This window comes from Dasypus novemcinctus, chromosome 7, assembly GCF_030445035.2.
Source record: "Dasypus novemcinctus isolate mDasNov1 chromosome 7, mDasNov1.1.hap2, whole genome shotgun sequence".
NCBI classification, from domain to species: Eukaryota; Metazoa; Chordata; class Mammalia; order Cingulata; family Dasypodidae; genus Dasypus; species Dasypus novemcinctus.
The window spans coordinates 109,730,719-109,746,106 of NC_080679.1; the positions used below are offsets into that span (position 1 = coordinate 109,730,719).

The following is a 15,388-nucleotide window of genomic DNA, read 5'->3' on the forward strand; positions in this document are numbered from 1 at the left end:
TGCTGTAGTAGCGTGTAAAATTCTGCGTATGTCTATTAGGTCTGGAGCCTCTAATGTATTATTCAAAGCCCCTCTTTCTTTACTATGCCTCTGTCAAGATGTTCTGTCTAATGGTGATAATGATGTAATAAGTCTCCCCTTATGATTGTAGAGACATCTATTTCTCCCCTTAGTTTTGTCATCATTTGTCTCCTTTGTTTGGGGGCATTTCGTTAGGTGCATAAATATTTATGATTGTTCTTTGTTTTTGATAGATTATCCCTTTTATTAATATATAGTGTCATTCTTTGCTCTTACCATAGTTTTGCTTTGAAAGTTTATTCTGTTCAATATTCATATATTTAGTCCCGCCCTTTTCTGTTTGATTGTATATGAAATCATTTTTCCAAACTTTCATTTGCAAGGTCCTTACATACCTTGGTCTAAGGTGAGTTTCTTGTAGATATCATACAGAAGGGTCCTATTTCCTCATCCATTCTGCCAATCTGTGTCTTTTGAATTGAGGGTATAATTCATTAATGTTCAATGTTATTAATGTCAAGGCAGTACATATGTTAGTCATTTTAAACTGAAATTGTGACAAAAGCAAACAAATTGAAGTGAATATGATCATGTAACGAAGGCACTCTATTTAGCTGGCCAGGGCATTCATGTCTAAGGCCTAGAATTAAGGTCACTTCTCTGGTACCTCCAGATCATGAAGAAGTAGAATTAACTAAAAATTTTCAAGTCCAGTTTCCAATGCTTTCTTAAATTTGATTTGTACTATAGAATACTGATCCTTTTAGCAATCCCTGAAAAGGCAAAACAAAAACACAAAGACCTTACACATTATTTCTGTGGCTTTTTGAACCTCACTGGATATATATTCTGCATTTACTTTCCTGGAATCTATCAAACTGGAAGACAGGTCAGAGATACTGGGTTTTAGAGATAATGAAACAGCATGAAAGTATTCATTAGAATCTTTTCATTTAAAACTATCAAAAGTGGATGTTTGTGGACTAAAAAATGCTATCATATAATTTGGAATTATCGAGTTATTTTCATAATCACAAATAAAACTCTGTTACATAATTTGTGAAAAAAAATGGTAATTTTAACTATCTTCTCAGCATGGTAAGTTTCAAGTGAGGATATCCATAAGAAAATTCCTTTGCAAATTTAAAGTCAGATGCACATATTTATTGTTATTTATTTTTATTTTAATAGATTTTTAGATACCTATAATTTGCAACATGGATTTTGAGTAATATATATCTAGCTAATATGGAATTTTGATAATTTATTAATGTTACCATGCTTATGAATATGGTACTAAATGCTTCATTTTGCAATGGCTAAAATGATCCATGTATGGAACATTTGAAAGTAAGTAGCTCAGGTCATTGAAGAAAAGAGTTTCTTGAATAGGTTTACTTCCATACATGGTTTAGTCCATAACCACAAGGTCAAACCTATTGGAGGCTGAAAATTTTAATTTAATTCTGTGGAATGCTACAATACTGGCAATTTGGCAAGCTATGTTTTTTCATTCATATGACCAGCCTGCAGCGGCTTGTATTGTGTTCACTCAACCAGCAGCTGAGTTTGTGCTTCTTGCAGGCATCAGATATTTGGAGGCCCTTTTGCTAGGACTTGGTGGGATATGTCTTTGCTTCCCTTCTTATTTTCTTCTTCCATTTCACTCCTTCCTCTCTTTCTCTCGTTACACAGGTACATATTCTAAATTAGTCTCAGGAGTTGCAAAGCTAGCTTTGATTGATTCCATATTTGTATAAATGTATAACTGGCTTTGAGTTTTCAAAAATCAGCAATATGATTCTTGTTCTCTGCTTTCTGGAGTGTCTTGCCTTCCAAAGGACAGGGCACATGTATTTATTCAACAAATATAAATAGAGCATCTAATATGTGCCAGCCACTGAGGCCTGGGATTTAATCATGAAAAAAACAGAAAATGCCTCTCAGGGTGCACTTTGTTATTCATAAATAACATGCAAGCACATTAGATGTCATATGAGAAATGAGATGATGAAAAATAAAGCAGATTAAATTGAAAATGTAACTAGTACCCGAATGGAGAGAACAGTCAGGGGGCAACAAGAAAAAAAAGTGAAAAAAATGTTTTACTATATAAAACATTTTCTTGCTATAGTATCTTCTATTCAATTAAAGATAAATGACTGATCCGCATCCCTTTAAGGTTGAATCCATTTACAAGAATGTTTTTGGAGAATAGTCTTTCTAAATAAAAATTATTTTGGATTAAACTATATTATAGATTAATTATACTAATTAAATCCACATTTCTAATAATGTTAAAGGTTAAAAGCAACAAATTATAAAGTTATTTTCTATAACTTTCTAATTATTATGAAAGGCTTAGTAAAGTGGGGCTCCCATTGTAATATGTCAGTAATCTGTTTGCTTTCTACATATCAGGCCTAAAGAAACTAGCACTTATGGTCAGGAGAAACCTTTTTCAGTTTGTTAATTATTACTCTGCCAAGTGACCTTCTCAATATTATAGTGAACTCTGATTAAATAGAAATCATTTCTACATAATCTGTTTTTCCTTCTTGCTATAAAGATCAGTGTATAAACTAGTCCTTTGATATATAGTTTTTCCACTCATGTTAACTGTTTTTGCAAGGTATCATATGGTAGGAAACCCAGAAAGAAGATAGATGTATCTATATCAGAAACAATTACTCTAGGATTTGAATTTGAATTGGGGAGAAAAGGAAGGAAGGGTGTAAGGGTGAGAGAGGGAAGGAAGGAAAAGAAAAAGCAAAATTTATGGACAGCAACTAGCTTTCCATTCTTTTTGGCTAGAGGCACCACTTGGCTTTGGATAAGAAGACTTCATGCTTTCCCAATGTAATGATATCTAGGACTTCTCCACCTCCTGTTTAGACTACAATATGATGACAACTTTCCTCATGATGCTGCCCTCTGGATGACCTTTTCCCTGGTTTATCTTCACTTTTTTCAACTACCTTGGTTTTGAGAGTTCTAGCAAAGTGTAAGCACTCTGGGGAGCTGTGAGCAATATTAACAGAATAGATGTAAACTATTAATGTAAATACCTGTTTGTAAATTTTATTAAACTGAAATTAATTGAAACTTAGTAGATATTCAATGTCCTAAGAGAGAATTAGGGTCTAAATACAACAAAGCTTGTGTGCAGTCACAGAACTACCATTCTTTATTTTTGTTGTTTTTAGGCAATGATACACTTTTTCACTTCTTTGGTATTCACTTAGCATTATATGGTAAACCATATTTAGCTCACATATTTAGCTCCCATTTGAAACTCAAGTTGCTCACAAGACTCAAACAGCAATTCTTCACTTTATAATTAGTAACTTTGTAAAACTTTTTATAGATGAACTGCTTTAAAACATTAACACCCTATCCCAGAATATTGTTTATAAACAAAAATATTGAATGTCTTATACAATTCCTTATATATATTTGAGTGAATTTTTGAATATTTCTAAATTTATGGATGCCATCATTGTTAATTTTCATTTTGCAACAGCAGTATGTCAGAAGTTTAAATTCTGATACTTTAACAATCTCATCACCCTATATGACACTCAAATCAAATTTTTGATAAGTTGGCTTTCTGAGTTTTATCTTTTCCTTCTACCTAGAAGCTCAGAGATAGCACAGTTTGCTCAAACTAGATCTTGTTCTTTTAATTTTTTTAGTCTTCTTGATAGTAGTATTTGGGACATATTGCTATTTTAGTAATAAATTAGAAAATCCTAATTTTCTTAGGCATGCTTTCCTGATGAAAATTTATCAACTCTAATCAGAGTTTTGCACACATTTTTCCCCCGAGTGAATATTTAATTGGCTTAACTGGATTCAGTGTTTGCCTACTTTATTAAACTCAGCCTGAAAGTAGAAGATGTATTTAGGACTATACATATAGACAAAACTTATTGTGTTTAATTTTTAAAATATCTTAGATTGTGTAAAACATTGCAAGAATGCAAAAATAAATTTTATGTCTTAAAACTATTTTCCTTATTTCCTCTTTAAATCCTTCAAAGACAAAAATCATACAATTCTAAGCTAATTTATATAAGTTATTTCATCTTTCTTACCCTCTAAACCACGCCAGATGAAAAATTTAGTCTTGCTTGATGCTGTGTTTCTCTTGGGAAGGAAACTCTATAATAGTTCTTATTAATGTGTATGAGAATCTCAGAATATGGCTGGAAAACCTCCCAAATATTTTCATACAAAGTTAGATGTAAGTAAATGGTAAAGTTTTGGGCATGTCTTATTTTGTGATTTCTTGGCCGTTTCTTTTGGTTTCTTATTTGTCTGGAGTGGCTCAGAGTTGATCCTGCCTGAGAACAGGTAGATCACACTGATGGTTAGGAGATTCCTTCAAGTATGAGAATCCAGTGCCATAGACAAGTTATCCACAGATAGAGAGAGCAAATGTCCAACTTGTGTTGGGATAGGAGGCTGAGCATGACACCTGAAATGTGAACTTTGGGCTCAGGTGTGGAGAAGGGCCTGCATGTGTTCCTGAACTCTGGAGTGAAGCTAGGTGCATCACACAGCCCCTCCTGGATCTCCTGCTCTTCCTGCTGCAGGACCCTTTAGCCTACAGGCTTGTGCTTGGACTCTCAAAGAGCTACAAAGACAGTGGGAGGGTGAGTGGGGGCTGGGAGAGGTGGCACTCTCAGTTTTAAATGCACAAAAATAGTGTGGGATACGCATAAAGAGAGCCCTAAAAAAACTAAAATTATTTTCTCAAATTTTTTTTCCTGAGGAAATGTATGAATCACTGAATAAGGAAAACAAGATTTAATTCTCTGGTTTAAGTCTTCTGTGGGTTTGATTTCAGTTCAATGTGATGTTTGGCAAGTTGCTTATCCTATCCTTAGCTCAATTTACTCATCTATAAAAAATGGAAATAACACCATCTAATGTATGAAAATGCAAAAAAACATAATATGCCTGACATGTAGAAGGTACCCCAAAATGAATATGTATTACCATTACAATAATCATTTCCATCATTATACACAAAATGGGCTCAGGTTGGCCTTTAGTGCTATTATGGCCATGGGAGTGGTGTTAGAAATAATCTCAGGCATGGTTTAGTTTAACTGCCTCAGTTCAAAGATGACCACAGGGTGTCTGAGAGAATATTAGTTAAGTAGCAGAGACAAGGTCACACTGTTAGCCAGAGAGGGAATAGAATTAGATCTAATTCCCTCAAATTAGGGACAGTTTTCTTGTTTTTTGTTTTTTCTTTTTCTCGATATGTTATCTTAATGTAAGTATTCATCAAAAGTTTATAAGGTATAATTGTTGGTTCTCCTGGCAAATCTTCCACATTTTATACATATTTAGAAACAGCCATAAACCTCCCTGCAGGAGAGAATACATACAGAATTTATAGAACCTATTGCTCCTGGGATGCAATTAAATATCAGTGAGGTGGGAATGTAAATGCTACTGAAATGGGAACCTTAGTTATACAATGTTTAGCTATATGCACTGTGGAATTTATCTCGTTTTCTTTGAGAAAAGAATCCAATGCTACTTTTAATTTATTGTTGTGGGTTCTTTATGCAGTTCTAAATATCCAGGGCTTGCCAAAATTGTGAATTTTAAAGCCAGTTCTTAGAACTGATCTTTTAGGCTAGATCAAAATTCAGTGATATGAAAACATTAGTGTATATATATGTATCTGTGTAATTTAGTATCTTCCATAAAACTGTTCTATATTACCAATTAAGTATCCTCCTATTTCCCCACTATTCCTGCCTGAGCGTCCTCAGCCCTTCTTTAACTGATAATATTTAGAAATGTTTGGTTTTCTCTGCTTTAAAAAATGTCACACTTCACTAATGGTGATAATGTGATTAGCCCACTTGGAAGTATGAATAAATCACTAAATAGTCTTGGCTATTATTCTTCAATAAAAAGAAATATTTGGGAAATAAGTTGAATGCAGTCAGAGATTTTATAGGTATCTATCTCTCCATGAGTATACATAAATGTGTATATAAACCGTACATGCACATATTTTAATGCACTCCATTAACATGCTATGAAAAGATTAAAAGAAGTATACTCCCATAGTTTTGATTGCTTGAAGGAGAGAGTGTGCAATAGTCATCACTTTTGAAAATGCTTCATTTCTTTTGCAGAAAATAGCCATTCATTTATTCTCCAGTTACTTTCCACCTAATTACCATATGAATATTCTCTAATTATATTTTCATCTTTGTCCTTTAGACTGCATGATTGTGTTTGGTGCTACTATGTACTTCTTAATGCAATGATTATACAGAGGTTATAACAGTTTTTATTGGGAATATTAAGTATTATTATATAATTTCATGGTAATCTCTACTTTCTTAGCACAGATTATTTACATTTCACTGGTGCTCTTTTTTACATTCTTTTCTTACACAGAATTGCTATGTCTTTCAGGTCAGTAAAATTCTCAGAACTTAAGAGACGGAAATTTCCATAGATAGGAAAGTTCCACTGGAAGGTATACTTACTTCGATGATAGTAATATATGTAGACTTTTGTCTCCACATTGGCAATTCAGATCAATTTTAGTTCCTTTTCTCTTACTTAACCTTACAAATCATTCTCCAGTTCTTTGAGAGCTGTTGTTCTGTCTTGTATTTCTGCACTTTTCTCCTAGCAACCAGTGTCGAGTTAGGCACATGCATGTCCTCGTAGATGATAAATTGCTGACCACGTTTTATCATTATAGTGAAATTATGCATATTGACCAAATCATTCGACTGCTCCTACTGAATGCCACTGGCCAAACCAGCTAGACCTTCTGCTCTCTCTCTTTTATCTCTGGTCTCTTTCCTATCTTCTTCCTACCCACCACCCAAAAGAGTCTTATTATCCTATCTCTGATAAAAATTCTCATAACCCGTTTTTTTCAGGCTACAACTTGCAACATTTTTTATTTTGTTTTGTTTTTGGACTTTCTTTAATTACCAACAATTAGCTAAATTTAATATTTAACAAAAAGACGTATGTGTATGGGTCTGTGTGTGTCTGTGTCTCTGTGTGTATATCAGAAAATAGACAATCACCATCATTCCTAACCTATTTATTTTTTGGAGGAATTAAGTTTTCTATTTAGACTTGTCTTTTACTTTTTATTTGATAACACTTGGTTTAGTCAAAACTGAAATATGAAAAAAAGCCAGAAACTAACTTCATACAAATAATTGATGTTCATAGTGATGAGGCATTAATAAAAAGATCAGTATACTTTTGCCTAAGAAAATTGTGTCATCTTATAGAAAACTTATCTCCAAAATGGTTTTAAAGGATTTTTGGTGTTTCAAGTACAAACATCTATGGAATAACCAATTTTCAGTGCTTTGGAATGAGAAAAATGACTACTACTAGTTCTGTTTCAGAACAGAACTCTTAGAATCAAAGGGGAGCATTATATACCAAAAAAAGCCTCTTCATAAACTCCTATTCTTCACTCTTTGCTAAATTAATAAACTAATTTCTGCTGGATTTGGAAGTATTAATCAGATACTCCTTTTATTAGTTAAATAATTCAAGAGATACTTTGAATTTAAATTAATATGTAGTAATTATTTGAGAGATATAAAGTGATGACAATTGATGACAATACCACAGATATTTACACAATTTTGTGTAGATGTTTGTAATTCAAAATGGATTATAGCTGAGAAGAGAGTGAAAGAGAAAATAAGGTAACATTACTATTATTTATTAAACCTGTAGTCATGGTGTTGCGATAGTTGCAGAGAACCTGGGCTTAAGTTGCATCTCCCAGTTTCAAAATACATAGCGCTCTAAGATGTTTAAAATACTTCCCTGAAAACATATTTTTAATTTGAAAAACTTAACAGGGAATACATGAAGGAATTATTTTACTTTCCAACTTACAAGTGTCTAATGGATATGTGGCAACTTAAGTATTAGATATCAGTGTTCCTTATTAAGTATGACCTTTCTCCTATGTTCAGGATTATTGAAATTGCAATTAAGTCAATAGGGAAGACTTACAAGAAAAAAGAAAAGGAGGAGGGAGAGAAGGATGAAAGACAGGAAGGGAAGGAATAAATGAAAGAAGGAAAGGACTGGAGGGGAGGGAAGGGGAAGAGCGGGGAGAGGCAGGGAAGGGAGGAAGCAACAAGAACATGGATTCAAAGGATTAGGCACTAGACTGCTAATAGGGGTGAAGAAAACATCCAGTCAAACATATAGCTTGGCAATTTCCACATGCTTCACATCTTATGCCTAATAGCTGCAAGGTCTGGAGATTTTTATAAAAACGCATTGAAAACAACTCTCTAGCGAGGAACTCTCTGTCCCTGTACTTCAACTCAGCCCAGAGAGCTAAGCATGTGAACTGGGAAAAATGAAATGTCCCTCCATTTGAATATCTGTAGAGAAAGAGTCCTGAGTCAAAACTGATTTCTGCCTTTTTTTAGAGGGAAAAAGTGTCATGGCTTAGCAGTATGCAATTTAGAATAATTTATTAAAGTGTAAATTCCAATATCTGCTCATTTCACAACTTTAGCTAAAGTAAACTTTTCTTTTACATTCCATGGATTCCATTTTTATGCATGGGTCCAATAGACTGCATTGAGTAATGTGCATCTGACATGCTATGAAAAAAATATTGAAAGTATTAACAGGTGGAAATTTTCCTTTAAGGCATAAAAAGTGGAGCATCATTTCCTTTTAAAAATAGTGTCATTAAGAGAAAAACAGTTTAGTCTAGTTAACAGAATAAGCCAGACTTTCTGAAACATTCTAATTATATGTTATATGTCTTTAGATGAGAAAGAAACACTTTGTACTGAAGTATAATATACACGGAATAGTTTACAATCAGTCACTCAGCATCAGGTGTACACACCAGTGTAAACCAACCTCCAGGTCAAGAAAAAACATCACCAGTGCCCCAGATGGCCTGGAGTTCTCCATAATTTCTTCCCTTCTCCATAGTGATAACACCCTCTTGACATCTAAAATCATAAATTAGTTTGCACTTGAAACTATATATAAATTGAAAAAGTGTATGTATTTTTTTGTGCTCAGCTTCAGTCACTCAGTATTATTTTTTGAGATTCATCTATGTTACTGCTGACAGTTGTAGTGTGTTCATTTTTGTGCTAAAATATTACATACATTTTAACAGTTTAAGTACATATTTAATTTCATATTATATACTAATATTCACATTCCTTTTTATTGATGAACTACAGATTTATCCATTTTCCTTATAATGGTATTTTTTTGTTGTTTTTGACTCTTTTTCTAAAAAGGTTGCAATGCATATTCTTGTAGATGTTTTTGACATTTGTGCATCCAAATTGAGTGAAATTGTTAGATCACAGATTATCAGTATGTTCAAATTTAATAGTCACTGCTCAACAGTTTTCCAAGTTGGTTGTACCAATTTACAGTCCCATTAGCAGTCTATGAGTATTTCTGCTATTGATATTTCTTGTCAATCTGAGTGTGTAATGGCATTTTATTGAGGTGTTAATTTGCATTGCCTTGATTTCTATTGAGTTTGTGTATTTTCAGACATTTTTTTTTTAAGATTTATTTTTTATTTATCTGCCCGCTCCACCCCCCCCCCCCCCACCCAGTTTTCTGCTCTTTGTGTCCATTCAGAGTGTGTTCTTCTGTGTCTGCTTGTATTCTTATCAGTGGCGCCGGGAATCTGTGTCTCTTTTTGTTGTGTCATCTTGCCGCACCAACTCTCCACATGTGTGGCACCACTTCTGGGCAGGCTGCTATTTTATTGTGCTGGGTGGCTCTCCTTATGGGGCACACTCTTTGCACATGGGGCTCCCCTATGCAGGGGGACACCCCTGCATGGCACTGCACTCCTTGTGTGCATCAGTTCCGCGGTTGGTTGGGCCATTTCATCACACGGGTCAGGAGGCTTTGGGTTAGAACCCTGGACCTCCCATGTGTTAGGCAGACTCTCTATTCCTTGAGCCAAGTCTGCTTCCTGGACATGTCTTTCTAATCCTAATCTGAAGCAAATTATGATTTATGCAACATAATTGCTTATATTTTTTATAAGTTTTAAACTTTGCCTTTTATCACTCTAGATAAATGCAGACTTTTCCTTTGCTGCATTGTGGTATTGGGCAGTCATCAAACCTCGGAATGTTAATCAGATTTTTTGTAGTTTCCTGGGTCTTCTCAGAAGTGTGGTTGTAAAAACAAAGTGGTTCAAAATTGTATTGACATTGCATTTCAGTGAAGTCCCCTAATGTTAATCAAGAAATGAGCTATTTTATCTAATCAGATCCAGTTAAGATTTTGGACAATGTCAAGCCTGTGCCAATCAGTAAAATCCTCTCCATATCATCATTTCTTACATCCACTGGTTCCCAATACTAGTTCCTCTACCAGGCCCATGGGAATTGCCTGGGCCTATGATTTAGAATCTAGGGGTGGGTGGCATAGTTGAGACCTATGATTTAGAATCTAGGGGTGGGTGGCAGGGAAAGATAGGGAATTTGCATTTGCATATAACCCCCCTATAGGATTTTTCATCTATGGCAACTTCTGAATAAGGACATGATAAGAAGATCTTGGGATGATGAATTGGCAGAAATCTATGTCCCACTAGAAGAATAAACCAGGACCAAAGAATGTCATTACTAGATATTTTGGGGCACTATTAAAGAGCTATGTGTCAACATGAGGAATCCAGAAAATTGTGTTATGAAGGTGGTTCTTTAGATATTTCTGCATTGAATGGGAAGCTGGACTAGTATTTCTACTATGAATTTCAATATTTTGAATATGATAAATTGTAAATATTTATTTATAAATAAATTATAAACATGTAAACCTGTCTGCTTTTCAAAAGACTGAAGCAGACTGTCTAATTACTAACTTAGAGTGATTATTATGTTATTTAGTGACCTTCATTTACTGTTCATGTTCAAAGGTACAAAAATATTTGAGAGAAGTCTTCTTTTATAGTTGGGAAAATAATCTGTAATTTCAGTAAGAAGCATTTTTCAAAACAAAGGCCTCAAATTACAGAGTGGTTTCCCCCCATAGATGGGGAGGTTAGACTCTTACCTTAGAGGGGAAAAAGAGCCTAGATTTCTGTTTTCACTTCTTAGTCCGTTTTCCTCCTGAAATTTCATAAGGTGCACATCTTCTTGTCTAGTCACCTGCCCTAGACTCTGGAAAACTTCTGGACCTGTCCTGACACTTGTCCACAGGACCAAGTGTTAGTGAGAAGTTATAGTCATATATTTACCACATACTATTCTGCTCACTAGATGAAAAGATGTGGGAAAAGAAGCAATAATAAATGACGTTTAAAGAGATCCTGAGCACACCAGCTCACTTCAAACTAACGGCAATATTGTTAATTAGAAGAAGTGAAGTTTAAGAAATCTGTCAGCTTGAGTTTTGAAATCTAGAACCGAAAGAGTTAATCAGCTAGTATTAGATCACCCTAACCTGTCTCCTCTTAGCTAAATGAAATGATGACTTACTCAGGCAAAAAGTGGAGTCAGTAGCATTTCTGGAGATTTCTAGGTAATACAAGCTACTTTTATAAGTTAATCTACCTATTGATTCACCATTTTTAATACTAAAGGAAGCAGTAGCACTTATTATGACTGAAGAAAAGCATTTCATAATATAATTTCATTTTTCTGTTGTGCATTTTTCCTAGATGTGTGTCACCATTATTGTGTGAATTCTGAATCATGTACCATAGGGGATGATGGAAGTGTTGACTGTGTCTGTCCAACACGCTACGAAGGACCAAAATGTGAGGTTGACAAATGTATAAGGTGCCATGGGGGACACTGTATTATAAATAAAAGCAGTGAAGATATATTTTGCAAGTAAGTGGGCTTATTTATAAAGATACTTGAACTCAAAAACACAGAGGAAGTAAATTCTTTTTATTCTAAAATTCTGTATGGCGACCTTTACATATTCTTTTACGGCTAGGGATGAAGCTCAATTCATTTCAATTAAATCCAAATTTATTCCCCCTTTATGTACATCTGGGGAACATGAAAATTCATCATGTAATGAAATAATCAGATGATTCTCTATACAGAATGTTCCTAAACATAAATAAGAAATAGTGAAATGCAATATCCTTTCAAAAAGCTATGTGTAATATTGTTAAATTAGGAGAGCTCAGGATTTTAATTGTTTCATCATTATTATTGACAATGAGTGGTTTGCTTTTCTCTTGTTGCAAATGGCTCCTTTGGGGCAGAAGCAAAAGACCTGCACAATGGAAACAAACTGACAGCAATATGAACTAAAATTAGTAGAAGGAGTGTTTTCTGGAAAGCAACTACCAAAAAAATAATAATAATAAAGAAAAAAAAGCCCAAGTTTGACATTTGTTACATTATCTTTTATCCTTTGGCTTTAAGATTAAGTGAGTGAAAAACAAAAGAACATTGTGGCTAAAGGGTAATATCTTGAGACAAGTTTATGCCACTCAGGTTAGAGATCAACCTTCAATCTGAACTTCTTCTAACAACAGTTTAAAAGAGGAGCTTATAAAGAACTGGCTTTTATCACTTGCTTCTATCACTTGCGTATTATAAATGATAATATGAGCTAGAAGGACCTGTTTTAATATGTCACACCACAGCTTTCAGTGAGACTTCACTGAGAGGTGCCAGCACTGAGTTATGTCACTCTGCCAAACAAGGCCCAATAAAATTTTATTACAGACAGCATCAACATTCTTTTTTCTACTTTTTAAATTTACTCTTGTTATAGAATTTACTCTACGTATGATTTGTGTCGTCGTTATGAATGACATTTACTCAACCGCTCAAATTGAGTCATTTGAAAGTACATTATTTTTTAAGTAAAGTAATTGCAAATATGAAGTAATTGAAAATATGACTAGTATATAAATATTGCCCTTGATAAGTATGTAACAACAAAACACATTTTCATATAAGCTGCCAAAATTATTTTTGCTCATTAAGCACATCAGTTCTTTTTAATGAACATTTAGCATGACAGAATTTATTTCAATTAGCATACAAACATTTTTCTTCATGTCCAGTATACCTTATCAGGAATGAGATATAGAATCTTCCTTACAACTCCACTCAGCTCACCCAGAGAATCATGGACAATCATTTGATAAAAACCACAGGCTGCAGTTTCTTGTACCATTACCGTGGAAGGCTCCTCGTGAGACACATACCCTGTTCCCATGATGGAGAAAAATCTCGTGATGAGGAAGGAAAAGAACAACACCTAAGGCCTCTCAGTACATACAGAGAAATTTGGTTTCTGTCAACGTAATCTGAGTGGTCTACATTATTGTTCTTGTCTTTTAAAAGATTGGTTTAGAAAAGTATACGTAGGAATGTAGGAAAGGATAAATAACATTTCTTAACAATGAGTACATAATGGAACCTTAAAAATAACAGTAAAATAATACTTGCTTTATCTGATAGGCTATATAACATTTGAGCATGGAAACACAAAGAGACCTCTGGATATTTTGAAAACATGTCAGATAATTAAAATTTGTTGTCATATCTATGATAGCATTTATCTTAGTATGAAAGGGAAATTTACAGTTGGACCTTCTACTTCACAGGTAGAGAATAGACACTTTTTAAAAATGCAGCAGAGTTAAAGTAAATCTTTTGTGCTTAATTAGGAAAATTCAATCTACCAATTGTGCTTGTGGTTACAAATAGGCAATTGTGTTTCTAATGCACAGCCTATGAGTTGTTAACTAGAATAGGTACTCTGTCAGGTATAATGAGTATCATCTTTAAAACAGAGTTAATTACATATTCCTCTCTCTTCTAAAAATCTAAGTAAATATTGATGAAGACAAACTTGCTCATAATTTTGAATAACCTAATTACCCTTGCAATATCAATTATTATGGGAATTGGGAATCCTTTGTGTATACTGGATAAATGGGAATTAGCTTTTGGAAAGGGATATATCACAAATTACATATATGCTAATGTAATAAATTATATCTATGCATATACATGTGTGTGTCATATACTCTTTATAAAAGGGTAATTATTATGAAAATGCTCATTAAAATATAAGCAGTTGTTTTAGATTTGTTATAATGATTTGGATAATTAATATTTCACATTTGAAGTATATACACACTTCTGTCTTCAGTCAATTTGTGGTTCAACCAAAACCTTATAAGGAAAAAGAGGCACCATCTCTTTATAACGGTTGGAAGCAGAAGTTTAAAAGCAATTAACAGTTTTCTTTTTCTCCTTTAAAAGCTGATGTTTGGTATACTTACTCTTTTTGTGGAAACTTCTTTAATGCATAATGAACTAATTTTTGCCTTTGACTTTGTACATCCGTGGAACAAGAAATAGTATAACTCTCAGCTCTTTTGATGTTCAAAAGGCTGGGCATAGGTGTGGAAAAAAAAATCCAGATCCTTTTATCATATCAGGCACCAATCCCACTAAAGACCTTCTTGACTCACTTTGCACCCTAATGAGATGCCTCTATAGGGTATAACAAATGTGACAATCTCTGTTAAATCCTGGAAACTCTAGCCTGCCCTCTCCTTTCTCCATATCTGGTTTCATTTTTACAGATCTCGCTTTCACTTTTAGTATATAGTTTACTCATCACTTCTATTCATCTTGAAAAGAAATGTGGTTTTAAAACCCAGGTTCTGTAAACATTTCTTCAAATTAAACACCCTGGGAAAATTACAGACAGCTCAGTGCATTTCCAACAGCTCTACCATCCACTTGAGGCCAAATAAATATACACAGAATAAATTGACTAAAAGAATGCCAACCAGTTATTTTCAGACATAGTATCTGTCCTTGGGAATTATCTATCCTCTAGTGGATATACTCTAATAGATGTTATGATTTTTCCATCAAGGTTATATTCAGATTTATCAGACAAAAGATATCAGATTTATTGTGATATTGTTGATTGCTTCATAATACCAAGTACCAATGTGATTGCATGATCAGAATTACAGCATGATATGTTATAGTTATTTGGGCTGAGGCTTCTATGATTCAAGCATCATATTTCTTGATTATTTGCAATGTTGATGTATGTTCTCTTTTCCCCCAACAATTTTCAACGCCCTGTCTAATATAGTTATTTATTTATTTTTAAATAGAACATGACAAGTCACCAATTTCTTGTTTCTGTTGTTATACTAAGTTTTTTCATTAGCCACAGTATCTGTTCTTATCCCAGACATGTATTGTGACTAAGTTAAATAATTCAGGTAAATTTTTCAAGAAAGCCTGCTTCTTCACTTTGTTGCCATAGTGCATGTTCTTCCTATAGCATTACTGTTCTTTATTTTTGCAATGAA

The 15,388-nt window shown here is 33.8% G+C and overlaps 1 protein-coding gene across 1 annotated transcript in view; it reads left to right on the plus strand.

Moving 5' to 3' along the window:
• LRP1B (LDL receptor related protein 1B) overlaps positions 1 to 15,388 on the plus strand; it is a 2,023,931-nt gene that overhangs the window by 1,959,830 nt on the left and 48,713 nt on the right. Inside the window, exon 85 of the mRNA XM_058301027.2 lies at positions 11,729 to 11,903. Within this exon, the coding sequence (XP_058157010.1) occupies positions 11,729 to 11,903 (175 nt within the window). The remainder of the gene's footprint in view (positions 1 to 11,728; positions 11,904 to 15,388) is intronic.